The 18,444-nt window shown below is 43.5% G+C and overlaps 1 protein-coding gene across 1 annotated transcript in view; it reads left to right on the top strand.

Moving 5' to 3' along the window:
* The window catches only part of SLC22A16 (solute carrier family 22 member 16), a 52,079-nt gene extending 39,915 nt beyond the window's left edge, over positions 1-12,164 (top strand). The window contains exons 6-8 of the mRNA XM_005551580.4: positions 982-1,091; positions 5,630-5,729; positions 11,765-12,164. Coding sequence (XP_005551637.2) covers positions 982-1,091; positions 5,630-5,729; positions 11,765-11,974 — 420 coding nt within the window. The 3' untranslated portion in view covers positions 11,975-12,164. The remainder of the gene's footprint in view (positions 1-981; positions 1,092-5,629; positions 5,730-11,764) is intronic.
* Positions 12,165-18,444: the final 6,280 nt, after the last annotated feature.

Genomic DNA, 18,444 nt, shown 5'->3' with positions numbered 1-18,444 from the left:
ACACATCAGCCCCAAGGCCACCCTGGGTCTCAGTGTCCAGCTGGCAGATGGGGGAGGAGGGAGATTTCAGAATACAGGGTGTATTTGTTAGTTACCTTTGGAAGTGGAACATGTTAAGGAGAATAAAAACCCAGGTGGAGATAAAGGTTTTGCTGTTGAGGAATGTATCAGCCACAAAGAAACAAATGAACAAAAAGTCTGTACTACTAGTTCAGTTACCACTTTCAAATTATTTTCTGAAGATAATTTATAAGCCAGGGATTACTGCCACAAAGGACACAATTTGTTTGTTTGTTTTTTTCTAAAGTAAATAGATTAAATAGGTACAAGATCTCACTCTGTTACCCAAGCTGAAGGGCAGTGTTGTGATTATAGCTCTCCGTAATCTCGAACTCCTGGGCTCAAATGATCCTCCTGCCTCAGCTTCTCCAGTAGCTGGGACCATAGGCATGTACCATCACACACAGCTAATTTTTTTGTTTTTCTGTAGAAATGGGGTCTTGCTATGTTGCCCTGGCTGGCCTAAAACTCTTGGCCTCAAGTGATTCTCCTGCCTTAGCCTCCTAGTGCCGGGATTACAGGTGTGAGCCACTGGGCCCGACCCACAATTTGTTTGTATGGCTCCTTGATTCATTCTGCTGGATCAGTTCCAGAAGGAGTGGGGAAATTCTTGGTGCCACCAGCACTATCTGGGTGTGTCTCCTTCCAAAACAGTCTTCCCAACTGGCTTTTATCACAGTTCAAACCCTCCAAAGTGGATGGGGAGGAGAGACACTAAAACTTTCCTCTACGTTTCATAAAGATGAAAAGCTTTCTCAGACTGTGTGTAGAGTTTAATATATTCAAACAGAAAAATAAGGCTCTTCATTGTTCTGAAAAAATACTGAAGGAATTAGAATGTTTTAAGTAGTGATTTTAAAGATTTTATATTTTCCTTTAAAAATATTACTTGTGATGATCTATTCTGCTAAATTTTTTCAGAAACATTATATTTTGGGTGTGGTGGCAGCTATGGTTGGAAAATTTGCCATTGGGGCAGCGTTTGGCCTCATTTATCTTTATACAGCTGAGCTGTATCCAACCATTGTAAGGTAAGGATGAATTATTTTCTGGTTGTTTTCCTGTTATCTTTCACTTGTGTGTCATTTCATTGTATTTGGCCTTTAAATGTAAATGCTTCTTTTTCATAGATGTTACCTGGATCTCTGAGATGGGAAAATGACATGCTGATACTAATTTTTAGTCTGAGGCTTTGTACCATATTAGCGAGGATATTAAACAAATTATTTTGAAATATCACTCTATTATTCCAAAAACATTTTAAGTTTCAAGTACCATAGACTTCCACTGAGTCTCTGTATTGACTCAAAACTAATTTCTCAGGATGTGTCTCTCCATGTTCTGATGCCAATTGTGTTAGTCTGCGTGGGCTGCTGTAACAAAATACCACAGGCTGGGTGGCTTAAACAATAGAAATTTATTTTCTTATAGTACTGGAGGCTGGAAGTCCAAGAACAAGGTGTCGGCAGGTTTGGATCCTCCTGAGGCCTCTCTCCATGGTCTTCAGGTGGCACCCTCTTGCTATGTCCCCAAGGGGTCTTACTTCTGTGTGCACCACTGATGTCCCTCCCTCTTCGTGTAAGACACCAGTCATATTGGATTAGGGCCCCACCCTAACAGCCTCATTTTAACTCAATCACCTCTTTAAATACCTTATCTACAAATGCCGTTACATCATAAAGTACAAGGGGTTGAGACTTCAACACTTGAACTTTGGGAGGCACAACTCAGCCCATAACATCAGTAATCATTGGCTCCCTGAGATTACCTCATCTGGAGGTTCTCAAAGCTGGCAGCTCATCACAGTCATTGAGGCATTTCATAAAAAATACCAGTCTTGGGTCCTTACACCAGACCTGCTGGATCAATCCAAGAATGAGACTCGGGATTTTTTTTTTTTTCCTTTTTTCGAGATGGAGTCTCCTTCTGTCGCCCAGGCTGGAGTACAGTGGTGTGATCTCGGCTCACTGCAAGCTCTGCCTTCCGGGTTCAAGCAATTCTCTTGCCTCAGCCTCCAGAGTAGCTGGGATTACAGGTGCACACCACTACACCCTGCTAATTTTTGTATTTTCAATAGGGATGGGGTTTCACCATGTTGGTCAGGTTGGTCTCGAACTCCTGACCTCGTGATCCACCAGCCTTGGCCTCCCAAAGTGTTGGGATTACAGGCGTGAGCCACCGCGCCTGGCCGAGACTCAGGATTTTTAACAAGTCTGCAGGTGACTTCAAGTTTCCACCCCACCTCTTTGGGGATGTCTGATGTGATTCCCACTGATCTGGGAACCTCAGGAACTTTCAGGCTTTTAAAAAGCTTTTCCAAACACATTTTACTTGGAAACTCTTTATGTGGTGAAGAGGACAGAGGTCCTTTATGGAAGCTCTGTTGGGTACCTGGAATCCCCCCAGTGCTCCTGCCTTCTTGCTCCAGGGGGCTGCAGCAGAACTTCCAGGCCTTAACAGTGCATCCTTTGTAAACCACAGTTCTTGTTGCAGCCCTGTGTCTAGATAAGACAGCTGAGAGCAGGGAGATCAAGTACCTGGTGCAAGACACACAGCTGGGACCCCAGCTATAAAGGGAAAGGATCCTTTCTCTGATTCTCCATTGGATTTTTTTTTTTTTTTTTTTTGAGACAGAGTCTCACTCTGTTGCCCAGGCTGGAGTGCAATGGTGTGATCTTGGCTCACTGCAACGTCTACCTCCCAGGTTCAAGCGATTCTCCTGCCTCAGCCTCCTGAGTAGCTGGGATTGCAGGTGTACACCACCATGCCCGGCTAATTTTTTTATTTTCAGTAGAGTCAGAGTTTCACCATGTTGGCCAGGCTGGTCTCGAACTCCTGACCTCAAGTGATCCACCCTCCTTGGCCTCCCAAAGTGCTAGGATTACAGGTGTGAGCTACTGCGCCCGGCCCATCAGACTTTTTGACTCTTTTTTTCAAAATGATCCTGTATTTTAAAGTGTAAATAGTGATTAGGGTCACACTGCTGCCAAGAGATGCTTGTCCCACAGATCTCCCTCTGTGAAATTCCATAACAGTTTCCTATCTGCAGTCCTCCCTTAAATCCTCCAAGTGGCATTTTCCTAACACCTGCTTTATCAATAGAAGTTTTCATTTTCTAAGGGAAAAAATTTGTTAGTGAGCTTGGATAATTTCTTAGCCTGTTAAAGACCCAATCTTAATGGCAACAAATAAACAAACAAGATATTAAGGTGTTTCACAGGAAACTTTAAAAAAAATCTAACTGCTCAGCTAGTGGGTTCATCCCTTTTAGGAGTATATTATTTGTCATGTGTTACAAGTGTGAAAGGCAAGTGACTTTCTGTAGAGATAAGTCCATATAACACCAGCCCAGAGATGCCTCCTCCTTGTCTCCACAAGCAGGAGGGATGTAGGACCTGGAAAATCCATTAGTCAAGAGATAGCATAAATCGTTCCCTAGGAATTTTCCATGCCCACACACCTGCCTGCTGAAATGCTAGGGCAGGCAGCCCTGTGGACCAGGATGGGTAAGTACATTTGTGTTGGCTGTAGATAGATTAATGGATATCTAGATGGATGGATGGATGGAAGAATGGATAGATAGATAGGTACACACATATATCTAAGAAAAAAGTTTATCAGACTAATATGTGACCAGGGGTATGGAATAGCAGAGGAATAACTCCCTATGTAATTGTCTATTAGCCAAGTTGTCTGAGAGTAGAGTTTTTCTTCTTCCTTCCTACTTCCCCTCTAGGTCACCCAGAGTGCTTGGGAGAGCAGTCTAATAATAAATACATCTTCTGTCCATTTTACAGGTTGTGGAACTGGGATTCACACAAGATTAGGGTCATGGTCAAAGGCACCTGGCTAGTCAGTGACCCATCAGAACTCAGATCCACATCTTTTGGCCCTTTTGGATATCCAGTGAAATACATGAGAATTTTTATGGGAGACAGTGCTTAACATTAGCAAGGGATGAGTTGCTAGCGGTAGAGCTTTAGTAGCAGAGGGGAAGAAGGTATTTTGGAGTAAGGGCTGCGTGGACTCTTCTCAGATCATATTGTGAAAGTGGCAGCCCTGTGCAGATGTACAGTAGCAGACAGGCAGAATAACAGATTACATTCTAGCGCTTACAGGTTGACAATGGTGGAGACTAGTTGAATGCAATAGAGAGTGAAGTTGCATAATTGCAAACTTACGTTGTGGCTTTGGCTCCCTTGTGCCTGACCCAGGGAAGAAGTCGCTCTAAATCAGGGAGAATATCTTTGGCATGTCCTATGGGACCCTTCTGGCCTCTCAGGTGGATTTCTGCTCAGCCAGGAAAAGCTGCAGATTTTCCCAGTTCAAAATTCAGATGGGACCAGATCCACGCAGTGCCTGGCACATATTAGACTCTCGACACACATGTGCTGAGTGAATGCATGTTATATGCTAAAACGGTGACAATCCAATCAAATAATGTCAATGTGCATTGCAATTATGAATGTTGTAGTATTTTTTAAGATCTTTTTTGTTGGCTTGGTTGTTGGTTTACAACCTCAGGTACATGACCTCAAAAAAATCCTATATGTAAATATTTAATACAGGAAATCTTTAACCAACTCTATGAGCTCCCTAAACACCCTAACACTGCATGCAAAACTTTACTTATGTATGATTTCTTTCTCAGAAGAATGCCATACTTTTGATCAGTTCTTTATAAATGTGTGTGACCCAGAAAAGATGAGGCACCATTAATTTGTAGAGGTACTTACTCACATAAAAGGACAGTCTTTCCTTACTAACATTCTATACATTTTCCTTAAGTAACCTTTAAAGAAAAGCACATTAAGATATTCCTTGACTCTAAAAAATTGAAATAGAATAGTCCACAGGTATACAGACACTTTGTTCTCTCAAATTCCCACTCCCTACCTGAAACAAATTCCTGCTGTAGAAGACCTTATTATTCTCAATGTTAGGCTGGATCAATACACATAAGGGCCTCACCTGCACAGCAGATGAAGAATGGCTTACTTCCGCACTCCTACCTTTTTTTGTCTTGAATTGTCTTGAATTATGTGCACGCTTGTATACACCACTGTTTCACACAATGTAGGTATTGTGATTTTTGAAAAATTTCAGTAAAATTATTTTCAAGCTTACATTTTTTTATGGTCATATGTTGCTTAATGATGGGCATACGTTCTGAGAAATGCATCCTTTGGTGATTTCGTGGTTGTCAGAACATCATAGAGTGAACTTACACAAACCTCGATGGCTCAGCCTGCTACACACCCAGGCTGTGTGGCACAGCTTATTCCTCCTCGGCTGTGACCCTCCACAGCATGTTACTGCACTGAATACTGCAGGCAGTCTAACACAGTGGTATTTGTGTATCTAAACGTATTGAAAGAGAGAAAAAGTCGAGTTAAAATGTGCTATTATAATCTCATGGGGCCGCCGAGGTTGACCAAAACGTTGTAATGCGGTGCCTGACCGCCCTTATCCTCGTTGGGGAGGGTGGGAAAGGAGCTGCAGAAAGCAGGTCCCTCAATCCCGGGTCACTTGCGCCTTACTCCTCTCGGCCTCTCTCCTCTGTTTCCAGGTCGCTGGCTGTGGGAAGCGGCAGCATGGTATGTCGCCTGGCCAGCATCCTGGCGCCGTTCTCCGTGGACCTCAGCAGCGTTTGGATCTTCATACCACAGGTGCGCTTCAGTTTGCAGACCCTTCCCGAGGCGACACCGAGGCAGTTTCTAATTGCCTATTAGCGACTTCTCTGTCGTTATTTATCAAAAGCCAGTACATCATTTCCTAACGGGGTTTGTAGAAACAACCCCCTTACCAACAGCTCGCCAGTCGGTGAGTAGGGTGGTGGCTGCTTTGTGATTGGCTGTTGGTGGCCTTCCACCACCGCTGAGCTGTTCATTACAACTCTGCCTGCCACAAAAGGGCGTGTCTTCACCCTTCCCTGGAAGCCAGGCCTGTCCCCACCCCCAGGCCTGGCCTTGCCTCTGTGTTTCCACTGAGTTCCTGCTGGGCAAGGCAAATTCTGGGGGCTGCCTGCTCCAAAAAGATTCTGTGGTGTCTAATGGAGCGGGTTAGGAACCCATGGTTCTCGGTTGACCCAAACCTGAGGGGCTCCGTTTCTGGCTCCAGCAGTGTGAGCCATTTGCCTGGCTTCAAAGAGTAAGAGCAGGGACACTTAGTTTGCAGATCCTCAGGTAGGGGCTGAGAGGCCGGGAAGGCACGTGAGCACTGCTGCACCTGGTGGACTCTTTTGCTCAGGAAGAAGATGCGGGATGGGTGGAGGGCAGGTGTGACTTGCCAGCCCGCAGACCCTCCCTCTCCCTCCCCTCCAGTGCCTCCTGTCTCTATTCTGATTGCCCCTTAGATAGACTCAGTCTGCAGGATTTCCTCCCGGCCTCCTCCCTGCCCCCTCTCCTCCTGGCTCCAGGCACGGGTTTCCTCCAACCTCATGGACATTCTCCCTGGACGTCTCACCACAAACTCAATGTCTCCCAAGCAGAACTGGCCAGTGACACCTGTCTCCCTCTTTTGGTTAAGGATAGGTCAGTGGCTTCAAGCATGACACTGTGGCATCGGCTTCTTATTCATCCTGTTCTTTCATCACCAAATCCTCACATTCTCCTTCAAAACCACCCCTGCATGCCTGGCTCCAGTGCCTCCCAGTCTTCTCCTTGCTCTTCATCCCCCACCCCATCTGGGTAGCATACAAGGCACCACGGCCATGACCCAGTGCCCCTGTCAGTGTCAGAATAAAAGTCCAAACTAAGCGCTATCCAGGTCCTTTCCTGACTGACCCCTTGCCCAGCTCCCCTATTCTGTTCCTCAGGCAGCTTCCCCTCCTCTCCACACTCACCCCCACTGCAAGAGTTCCCCTCTCCTCTCTGTCCCTCCTCCTCCCCTTCCATGCCACTGCCCAAATGACCCCTCCAAAAAGAGCACTTCTCTCTCATGTTTTCTGTTAAGTAGCCCTCCAGGTATCCTCTTTCCAGGAGGCCACCCAGATCTAGTGACCCCGCCTCTCCTTTTCTCAAGTGTGTCCGTATAGCATTCAGTGGGTGCCTCTTTCACAGTTGCTGTCGCAGTGTGGCTTTATCATTTGCACGTGTGTCTTCATCACCCCAGTCAGGCTGTTGTGCTTTGCAGAGCAGGACATTTTGCATCCCCACAGCTGGCCCTAGCCGAGTGTTTCTCTCAGCTTGTGTGCCACCCATGCTGTTATTCACCTACTATTTTAGATCAAATAGATTGACTTTTGGAAATTAGGTTTGTCCTAAACAATAATATCAGTGAGGTCATGGGTGTTATACTAATTATGTGTTTTTCTGAAAGACACCAACATAATCTCACAAGTAATAAAACAGTGCTTGGCATCCCCCGGAGCTGCCTTGTACACACAGCAGGTACACATACTGCTCTTCCGGAATCACTGACTTGGCATGAGTGTCTCCCGCGTCCCCGGAGCTGGCGCTCAGTAAAGCGCTTGGATGTGCCATTGGGGTGTTAGAGCCCAGCCTCTTTCTCAGGCTGACTCTGAGGTTAAGAAACCATATGGGCTGTGTGGGAGGTGTTTTGGGAGAGTCTACCACCCTTTTTAGGTCATGAACTTTTCTAGAAGAATCGCCTTTGTGCTAGCACTTGTTTTCCTTATTTTTTTTAAAAAAAGATAAAATGGAAAAGTGTTTATTAAAATAATCAGTTGAAACATGCAAATATAAAATAGATAAATTTATAAAAGCTAATTACCAAAAATAAAACCAAATAAATATTTTTTAATGGATATCTTTAAGGCTCAATTAAGGACTACGGACTTAGAAGGGATCTCTAATTTTATTTAACAGATATTTAAACAAGCTCCTTTTATTTTTATTATTTTTCTGAGACAGAGTCTTGCTCTGTCGACCAGGCAGGAGTACAGTGGTCTGATCTTGGCTCACTGCAACCTCTACCTCCCGGGTCAAGCGATTCTCCTGCCTCAGCCTCCCAAGAAGGTGGGATTACAGGCATGTGCCACCAAGGCTGGCTAATTTTTTAAATATTTTTTAGTAGAGATGGGGTTTCACTATGTTGGCCAAGCTGGTCTCGAACTCCTGACCTCAGGTGATCAGCCCATCTCGGCCTCCCAAAGTGCTGGAATTACAGTCATAAACCACCATGCCCTGGCTACACAAGCTCTTTTTTAAAGTGCTTTACAAAAATTAGTCTTCATGTAATGCAGATGCTGTTATTCTCTTCATTTTACAGATGAGGAGACTGATGGACAGAAAGTAATTATTAGCCCAGGGTCACACACCTTAAAGGTGACAGAGCTGGGATTTGAACCCAAATACCATGCTCCCTTGCCTTTTACACAAGGTCCAACAAACAATCTATACAAAAACGAGCACAGAGCAGTCAGCTCCTTGTCCAGCCTGGCCCTGAGTAGCCCATTCCTTCTCTAAGACAGTCTCTGGCCGCCAGGTGTGGTGTATATTTGTGGGAGTAGTCTGTGAATGTGCTTCCTTTGGATCTAACGAGTATTGCCTATTGTTTGTAATGAGTCAAAAAAAAAAAAATCAAATTTCCCATTAAACTTGTTTATGGATGTCAAACTGCCTGGGGATCCAGTGTTTCATATAAACATGGAAGATGTTTATATTTTCTCTTTTGAAAAGAGGCACATGAAAAATCACTCGTTCTGATGCTTTTATTATCAAGCATTATTTTCTAGTAATCTAAAAAAGGTGGACACGTTAATTAGCTTTTTGTGTGTTCATTAACTCATTTGGCAAATGTTGACTGAGTGTTGGTTTTGAACTAGCCACCCTGCTAGGTGCTAAGGAGCAGATGAAAGAAATAGCCTGTCTTGAGGGACGTCCAGTCTGGTGGGAAGAGCAGGAGAGCAAATCATCACCAGCCCCGAAGAGAAGGGCTGGAGTGGGGAAATGCCAGGTGTGGTGATTTAAAAGATACAACAGTGGTAATCATGGAACATTAAGAAACATCTTGTTTTTCAATATATCATAGCAGTAAGGCAGGAGCGGTGGCTCACACCTGTAATCCCAGCACTTTGGGAGGCCGAGGCGGGCAGATCACAAGGTCAGGAGTTCGAGACTAGCCTGGCCAATATGGTGACACCCCCCCCCATCTCTACTAAAAATACAACAATTAGCCAGGTGTGGTGGTATGTGCCTGTAGTCCCAGCTACTCGGGAGGCTGAGGCAGAAGAATCACTTGAACCTGACTGCCTGATTAGTCTTACTACCACGCTAAGAATATATATATACACACTGTATATATATATACACACACTGCATATATATGTTGCATATATATACACCGCATATATATATATGTTGCGTATATATATACACACACACAGAGTAATGAGAGCTTACATTTAATTTCATCCTCTCAACAGTCGTTTGCGACAGATACTATCCTTTCATCCATTTTACAGAAAAGGACTCTGAGGAGCAGAGAGGTTAAGTAACTTGTCCAAGGCCACACAGGTAGCAGGTGCCAAGTACCCAGGCAATATGCATATGGAGATTATAAATGGGTCAAGAACATTTCTTTTTCCTTACTTTTTTATTTTTATTTTTTTGAGACCAGGTCTCTGTCACTGAGGTTGCAGTGCAGTGGCGCAATCTTAGCTCACTGCAACCTCTGCCTCCTGGGCTCAAGCGATTCTCCCACCTCAGCCTCCCAAGTAGCTAGGACCACAGGCACGTGCCACCACACCTGGCTAATTTTTGTATTTTTCTTAGAGAGTTTCACCATATTGTCCAGGTTGGTCTCGAACTCCTGACTTCAAGAGATCCGCCAGACTTAGCCTCCCAAAGTGCTGGGATTACAAGTGTAAACCACTGCACCCAGCCTTTGAGAACTGTTTTTTTTTGAGACGGAGTTTCGCTCTTGTCGCCCAGGCTGGAGTGCAGTGGCGGGATCTTGGCTCATGGCAACCTCTGCCTCCTGGGTTCTAGCGATTCTTGTGCCTCAGCCTCCCAAGTAGCTGGGATTACAGGCATGGGCCACCTCACTCAGCTAATTTTGTAATTTTAGTAGAGACGGAGTTTCACCATGTTGGCCAGGCTGGTCTCAAACTCTTGACCTCAGGTGATCCACCACCTCAAGCCTCCCGAAATGCTGGGATTATAGGCATGAGCCACCATGCCTGGCCCTTTGAGAACTTTTTGTTGAGGGAAAATAGCCAGCAAAAAGGAAAAGATCAAAAATCTGTGAGAAGGAGGTTGGACCATGGATGGAGGGAGATCTCTGAGGAGGAGGTGAGAGGCAATAGGGTCTGGAGAGCGTGAAAGGATCTGCCTGGCCGGAGGAGGGAGGGGTGGGAAAGGGGGGACTTATTTCGATGTTTGGTTTGGGGTTTGTGGGCTTGTGGGGAGCTGTCAGGGGAGCAGGAGTGAGGAGGAGGTGGAGAGGTATGATTTGTTTACTGCCTGACTAGTCTTACTACCAAGCTAAGAAGAAAAATTCCATTCTGTTCTGGATCTTCCATTTGATTCTATTTTGCTTTTAGACTTACTCAGTGTTTTTCAGACCCTGACTTAGGGCTCTTCTGGGGTTTCTAGATCACTGGATATACTTGCCATGTCTTGAGAGACCAGAAAACGTCTTTTAAATTCCTTTGGAATGTCACTTGTAATTCCGCTACTGCTTCTGGGTTAAGCTTACTCATATATTTCTAAGAATTAGGTTATCAGTGCTCTGCAAAACAAAATAAAAGACTGCCTTCCCAAGTCTCATCTGTTATGGATGTGATCTGGCATCGCTTCACATTTGCTCTATGTATTTTATGATTCTCATTCTCAGATGCTATAAACATACCAAGCGTGTAGATTTATGAGAAAAGCCATACCTCAATTTATTTTTATAGGGTCTTTCCAGCAAATATATTTTGCTAAAGGAGTTTAAATTAAGTAAGGATGGATTGTGTTTTTACAGATTGCATGAGATTTAGCTCTGTTAATAAAAACCACCCAGCATCTTCATGATGATAAACAGAGAATAGATATGCAGACTTTAATTTTTAATATGACCTGCATTTTTAAAAGCAAATGCCTTGGCGCTAGTCTAAAAGGCTGCCTTTTATGTGTCAAAACCTAGAAAATAAAGAAATCATACCGAACTGTATAGGAAATTATATGGATCCCTCCCCCATAAAGTGGCAATTTGTTTTCACTGCCTCTGGTTAGCTTCCCCCAAATTCCATAGATTCCGGTTGATTGAAACCTGTTTTCATTCATTCATTCCCTATCATTTACTGAACTCTGATAGTGTACTGATTATTGGGGCAGGGACAGGGTTGACTAAGACACGCGTGGCATGTCGTAACCCAGGGCTCAGTTGCTTGTCTCCTCCGCAAGACTCTGGGGTCTGGAAAGATGGGGCAAGGGTCTTTTTTTCATTGTGACCACAGCTCCTAGGACAGCGCCTTCAGGAGTAATAATGCAGACAGTAGCTGGCAATTGAATAGGCGCTCCACGGTGGCTCATGAATGAATGAATGAGTGAGTGATGAGATTAAGCCTCATTGGTGACGAAAAGAACTCGAAGTCCAGCACAAGTAACCAAAGGTCTCACTGAGTAATCACAGTGACAACTGTTATGTCAAATTCAATTGCATTACCCTCTGAAAACAGTTAGGAAATTCTGTTCTCCGAAGGGTGTGTTCCTTTCTTGATGTGTCACTTATCATTATTTTTAATTCCTTCTAGTTGTTTGTTGGGACTATGGCCTTCCTGAGTGGAGTGTTAACACTAAAGCTTCCAGAAACCCTTGGGAAACAGCTGGCAACTACTTGGGAGGAGGCTGCAAAACTGGAGTCAGAGAATGAAAGCAATTCAAGCAAATTACTTCCCACAACTAATAATAGTGGGCTGGAAAAAACAGCAGCGATTACCCCCAGGGATTCTGGTCTTGGGTGAATAAATGTGCCATGCGTGCTGTCTAGCACCTGAAATATTATTTACCCTAATGCCTTTGTATTAGAGGAATCTTATTCTCATCTCCCATATGTTGTTTATATGTCTTTTAAATAAATTTTGTAAGAAAATTTTAAAGCAAATATGTTATAAAAGAAATAAAAACTAAGATGAAAATTCTCATTTTTAAAAACTGCTTTCTTATTGCTGCAAAACTATTTTTCCGCATTTGCTTTTCTATGTCGTTGATTCTCAGCCTTTCCCCACCACCCCCTACCATGCATGCCGGAGGGAGTTCACCTATTTCTATCCCACCAGTGCCACCCCTCCACGGCTTCCCAAAAGTAGGGGGCATGTGAGAATGCTTTTCTTTTGACAAAGCTCCTTGCAGATTCTATTTCTGATATTTTTTCCCCTCTTATGAAAATCATAGCTCTAAAAACAAGTGCTATTCAGAAATGCCCTCTCAAAAAATGCTTACCTTCACAATTAAACCATAAAAAAATCAGAGCTACGAAAATGATGTCTTGCTTCCCAGAACCTTGAGCCAAGAAGGCTTGAATGTGCAGACAGTCGTGCTTGTGTTTGGTCCAGATAAGGGACACATACCTGCCAGTGTCCAAGAGTGAGCTTTCTAGTCTGGTGTCCTTATTGTCCCAAAGTTACCAAATTCTCCCTATAAGTCTCCTTTACAGACCAGAGAGGCCGTGACTTTTTAACCCACTGCAACCTTTTTCAGTTGTCAGATCATCCAGGAAACTGACTTTAAGCACCATCTGGATTTGTTGCCAGTGTGAAAATGTTCGTAAGTATTCTTGCCTTTAAAAAAGTAATTTACATGAAGACTTTACTCTTTTGTTTTTTTACTATACATTTTTTCCCAACTCTACTTTAAACCATAGTCTTTCAAAATTTTTCAAAAACATTAATATCCTGGACCCTTCAACTGCAAATTATGTCATCTTCTTATCTGTGGAAGAATGCATTTCAGATTTACAGTCAGTTTCCCATAGGTTTTGGGTTTTTCCTTACTGTGGTTTCATCATAAGTTCATTTTTTTTTCGTTGCTCTTGAGATTTTGCTATAGGGTGGTATGTCTTATATCCTGCATTTGAATTGGTGAAATATTAGCATTATCGGCAGAGGCAAGTAAAAGAAGGCAGTTATATAGATGTTGTGAGTTTAAGAAGCATTGCCAAGGGGAAAAAAAGGAGGGATTTAACCTGAATTATTGACTTTTTATATGACTTTAGTTCCCTGGGTAATTGCTTAGTTCTTCACTTGGTCTTTCCATTAACAAAGGAAAAATAAAGCCAAAAACTTTTCTCCCTTTATAAAAGAAAATAACATACATAGGAGTTTATGGAGAAAAAGGAGGAAGACATTTCTTGAGCTTTTCTCTCATTTCTTATTTTGTCTCTTTTTTCTTTTCCCTCAGCCTATTTTTCTACTGCCATTAAAGTTCTTCCTCTTAGTTAACATTTGATTCTTTCTTTCTTTCCTTTTTTGAGACAAGGTCTGGCTCTATCCCCAGGCTGGAATGCAGTGGGCTTACTGCAACTTCCGCCTCCTGAACTCAAGCGATCCTCCCACCTCAACCTCCCGAGTAGCTGGGACTGCAGGCACCTGCCATCATGTCCAGCTAATTTTTGTATTTCTTTGTAGGATTTGTATTTTTTGACAGGATTTCACCATGTTGCTCAGGCTAGTCTCAAACTCCTGAGTTCAGGTAATCCACCCGTCTCAGCCTCCCAAAGTGCTGGGATTACACAGATGTGAGACACCAGGCCTGGCAACACTTTCTTGACTTTACTTTTATATTCTGTTAGTTTGTTTAGGTGATCATAGCAAAATACCACAGACTGAGTGGCTTAAACAAAAGAAATTATTTCCTCATAGTTCTGAAGGCTGGAAGTTCCAGATCATGGTGTTGGCACGGTTGGTTTCCTCTGACACCTCTCTGGCTAACAGCTGGTTGCCCTCCTGCTGTCTTTTAACATGGTCATCTGTTTGTGTATACACACCCCTGGCTGGTATCTTTCCCTCTTCTTTTAAGACCATCTGTCATATTGGATTAGGGCTCCACTCCAATGACCTCATTTTAACTTAATCACCATTTGAAGACCTCAACTCCATATATGGTTGCATTCTGAGGGTTGAGATTTCAACATATGAATGTTGAAGCATTTCTTTACATTTTTAATGCCCACTGTCTTTGTCAGTTTGGGCTGCTATTCAAAAAATACCACAGAATTGTCAGCTTAAACAACAGAAATGTATTTCTTACAGCTCTGGAGGCTGGGAAGTCCAACATTCATGTGGCAGAAAAGTAGGTTTTATTCCAGGGCTTTTTCTCTTGACTTTTAGTTGGCTGCTATCTCACTGTGTGCTCACGGGACCATTTCTTTGTGTGCACAGATATGGAGAGAGCAAGCTCTCTGGTGTGTCTCTTATCATAAGGGCATAATCCTGTACAAGGGCCCCACCCTCAGGACCTCATCTAACTCTAATTACCTCCGCAAAGCCCCATCTTCCAATACCATCACATTGATGGGGGGTAGGGCTTCAACATATGAATTTTCAGATCATGACATCTACATATGTGTGACTGTATCAGTCAACGTCTAGTCAGGAAAACAGAAACCACTGGAAATAATTCAAACAGAGAGGAATTTCATGCATAGTTAGTTATCAAAGTGCAGGAAAAACTGGTGGAACAAAATGAAGAAGTTACCTAGGGATCAGGAAGCCACTACCATGACTGGGTTGGGAGCCCACAAGCCTGCACTTTCTGCTTTCACTGCTCGGGCTGAAACCACATTTCTGCTGCTGACCAGAAACCTAGGAGCCCACACCCCCCACGGATTCTACTGAAACTGCCTATTATGCTTTCAACTGGAAGGGGTTGAACTTTTAGATTAAGTTGGGGAAAATTCACTCTTTTTTCTGGTATTGACTCTTCTATCTGTTATCATGGATTATCTCTCTCCATGTACTTGGGTCATCATTAATATCTTTTAATGAAGTATAAGTTTCTCCATAAAGGTTGTACATGTTTTTTGTTATATTCTTACAAGTAAATTTCCATTATAATTAGAAATGAGAAGTTTCTAATAATTATATTTTCTGACTGTATATTGCTGGCATAAAAGAGATTGATTTTATATGTTGATTTTGCATCCATCAACCTTGATTAAAGTATTTTTAATTCAAAAGGAAAAAATTTTCTTTACTGGGGCAGGGTGCAGTGGCTCATGCCTGTAATTCCAGCACTTTGGGAGGCTGAGGCGGGCGGATCACCTGAGGCCAGGAATTTGAGACCAGCCTGGCCAACATGGTGAAACCCCATCTCTACTAAAAATACAAAAAAATTAGCCAGGCATGGTGGTGTACACCTGTAAGCCCAGCTACTCAGGAGGCTGAGGCAGGAGAATTCCTTGAACTTGGGAGGCAGATGTTGTAGTGAGCCGAGATCTCACCATTGCACTCCAGCCTGGGTGACTCTGTCTTTAAAAAAAAAAAAAAAAGTTTTTTTTTCTTTACTGGAAGAAAAATTAGGCTTTTTGTTGTAAAAGTTCACAAATGTGTATCATGCAGGAAGCCAAACATACTTTGTTCCTTCAGCATTTCTTAATATGTGCAGCCTTCTGGTTTTATACTTGGAAAATGGTGATGATCTCTAATAGTTGGAACCTAGCCGTAACACATCCGATCTGTCTCTGATTGCAAATATTTCAAGGAGTACTTCACCATAGCATTGGAATGATCAGAGAACAAACCACATACAAGTAGGTAAACTTCAAATAGGTGACCTTGTTTCTCAGTTCTGTGTCACTGAGGTTCATGCACTAACTTGACTTTGACAGGCCACAAAGTGTGAGAGACAATGGAAGCCTGGAAGTAAAAAAGCCCTGGCTATAAGCTTCCTACTTAAGCAAACCAACCTCTCTTTACCTCAGTCTTCTCATTTGGAAATTCAGGATTATCATACAGTGTCCCTCTGGGAATGAGAAGATTAAATGAAATAATATATCAACATCATTTAATGCCCCTCTGCACAGCCCCGATATTTTACAAGGCTATTTCTCCATTCACTGTATGTGATTCCACCCACATTAGGTGTCCTGTCCACTCTTGGTCTTGCCCAGTGGGCATGGGGGCCCCGTCTGTCAGTGCTCCACATGCTGTTGCTGTCCTGACTATGCCCTACCACATGCTGTTATCCTCCCTCGTGGACTCTGCAGTTTAGCTACCTGGAGATACCTCTGCAGTTTCCCTTGTGCTCTGGTGGTTAGTTTCCATCCGTGATAGCTGCAGGAAAGACTGTGAAGCTAATGACGCAGAAACTTCAGGCCCCTTCAGTTGGACAGGCTCCTGTGATGGAGCTTAGTAATAGGTCCACTTGGACATAAGCTTTCACAGAATTTTGTAAATTTTGCAAAAGTAAGATCTAGTCACTACAATCAGCTGAGACCACTGTCTTTTTCCACTTGGTTTTTCCTTCTGTCACATTCCTCCTCTGTCACATGGCATCAAAGTGGTCACAGGCATTCTTTTCTTTTGTGACTTTGTATTTTTTTCCTCTAAAGAGGGCTCTTGAAACTGTACAAACTTCAGACCCCATAAAAGCTGAATCCGTCCCCTGAATCACTGTTAAAAGGTGTGTTGTTAGGGAGGTTCACACTCAAAATATGCTCTGAATATACTCAATTAAATGCTCTGTTCTGAGGGGACCACCTGTGTCCTTTCTCTCACTCCTATCAAATATGTAATGAAGACATACTAAATGCAAAACGGTGTAGGCAAGGGGGTACTTAATAAAATCTTTTACATGGTGTAGAGGAACATTTTCTTATCGAAGATGGTAAAGTTGACTATGGCAGCCAATGTCTTTGGCAACTTCCCCCAACAGAATATCTGGAAGTTTGGATGTTTGTTGTTTTACCTGAATTTGCCAGAAGTCAGTGATGGCTGCTCTTTTTATGTCTGAAGTCTACAGTGCACCAGCGTTTCACTGACAACTGCTTGTTCTCTAAGTAAGTTAATTTTTTTAAAATTCCCGGCCTCTCTCTGGGTTCACCCATGCCAGTTGGTGTCAGCCATTCTGCTGGAATTGAGGATCTAAAGAACACCTTAAGCAATTCTTGGGAAAAAGATCCACTGTCAGGGATTTTACCTGTAGCAACAAGTTGGGGGAGCAGGTGGTCAGCATCAGCATGCTACCTGATTCTTGATTAGTTAGCAGTTTCAGGGAAGCAGTTCAAAAGTACACCAACCCACTCTGGTCAATGTCTAACTAGAATTCTCCCTAAAGCCTGGTGTATAATCTCATTAACCCTGTGAGGATGATTTCACTGTCCTACTTCCCTGCCCCAAACTGCGGTACACATGGGAATCCCTGGCCCCTGAGCCTGGTATCTTCAATAGTCTTCCAAAGAATACAGGCTTAGGTCCTGCATTTACTGGCCACGGACACACCAGCAAAGCTAACACCCTGCAAGCCAAGAACACCCATGGGGAGCACAGCAGGAGGGGGAGGGTGGCTAGGGAAACCCTAAATGTGCTGCAGAGGTGAGGCCCTGGGGACCTCTGCAGCCTAAGTTTAAAAGTCTCTGAAGAAGTGTTGGGAAGATGATGAAGCCCAGCTGCCGTGCAGTCTCAGGGAGATCACGTCAATTCTTTGGACCCCAACCACTCACCTGGATAGCAATAACACTAGATTCTCCCCAGGTGGTTCCTGAGGTCCCTTTTAAAAGTCATCCTCAATGATACCTAAATCAATTTTCCCATCCATTTTCTGAAGGACCCTTCACTCAAGTCATAGTGCTACAGCTCTGTGTTAAAAAAAAAAAAAAAGGTTTATTAGTCCTATCTGTACAGACTCTGCACTACTACAGAGAAGCTTGCTTTCTGGGTTTCACTTCTGAGTATGTTCTCCTCTTGTTGCTTTCCAGGAAAACATAGAATCCTAACATGTGCCAGGGGAAGAAAGAGCCTTCTCAGATCTCTTCCGTGGCTCCCATTGCTTTTTGCACACCGTCCCGCATCCCAGCCAGATTTCCAGCACTTTCACACCCTGGTCTTGCACAAGCCTCCACATGAACCCCCCACTCTTTCCTCAGCTCACTTTGAACTTCCTGCCTCTGGGGCTTTGTCTCTCCAGAGATTTTTCTCCCTCCTCTTCTTTGTCCATCCAAATCCCACTGATTGTTTGGGGCCTTCCTCACTTCCCATTTATGCTCCTGGACCGGCCACTGGAGTCCACCATACTCTTCTCTCTCCTGATCCTTCACAGCACCTGCAGTAGGTGCTGTTGGTTAGAGGACAATCTTATTCTGCCTTGTTTCCTTTCTTGAGGGAGAAAACATCTCAGAAGTTCTTAAATCTTTTATAACCCTTGCAGTATGTCTTGGACAAAGTGACTGCTCTGTAAATGTTTGTTGATTGATTTTTTATAGTAGGTGCTCAATAAA

Source organism: Macaca fascicularis, chromosome 4 (assembly GCF_037993035.2).
Source record: "Macaca fascicularis isolate 582-1 chromosome 4, T2T-MFA8v1.1".
In the NCBI taxonomy this organism is placed as follows: Eukaryota; Metazoa; Chordata; class Mammalia; order Primates; family Cercopithecidae; genus Macaca; species Macaca fascicularis.
The sequence above is the reverse complement of the archived record's forward strand: the minus strand, read 5'-3'. Positions and strand labels throughout refer to the sequence as shown.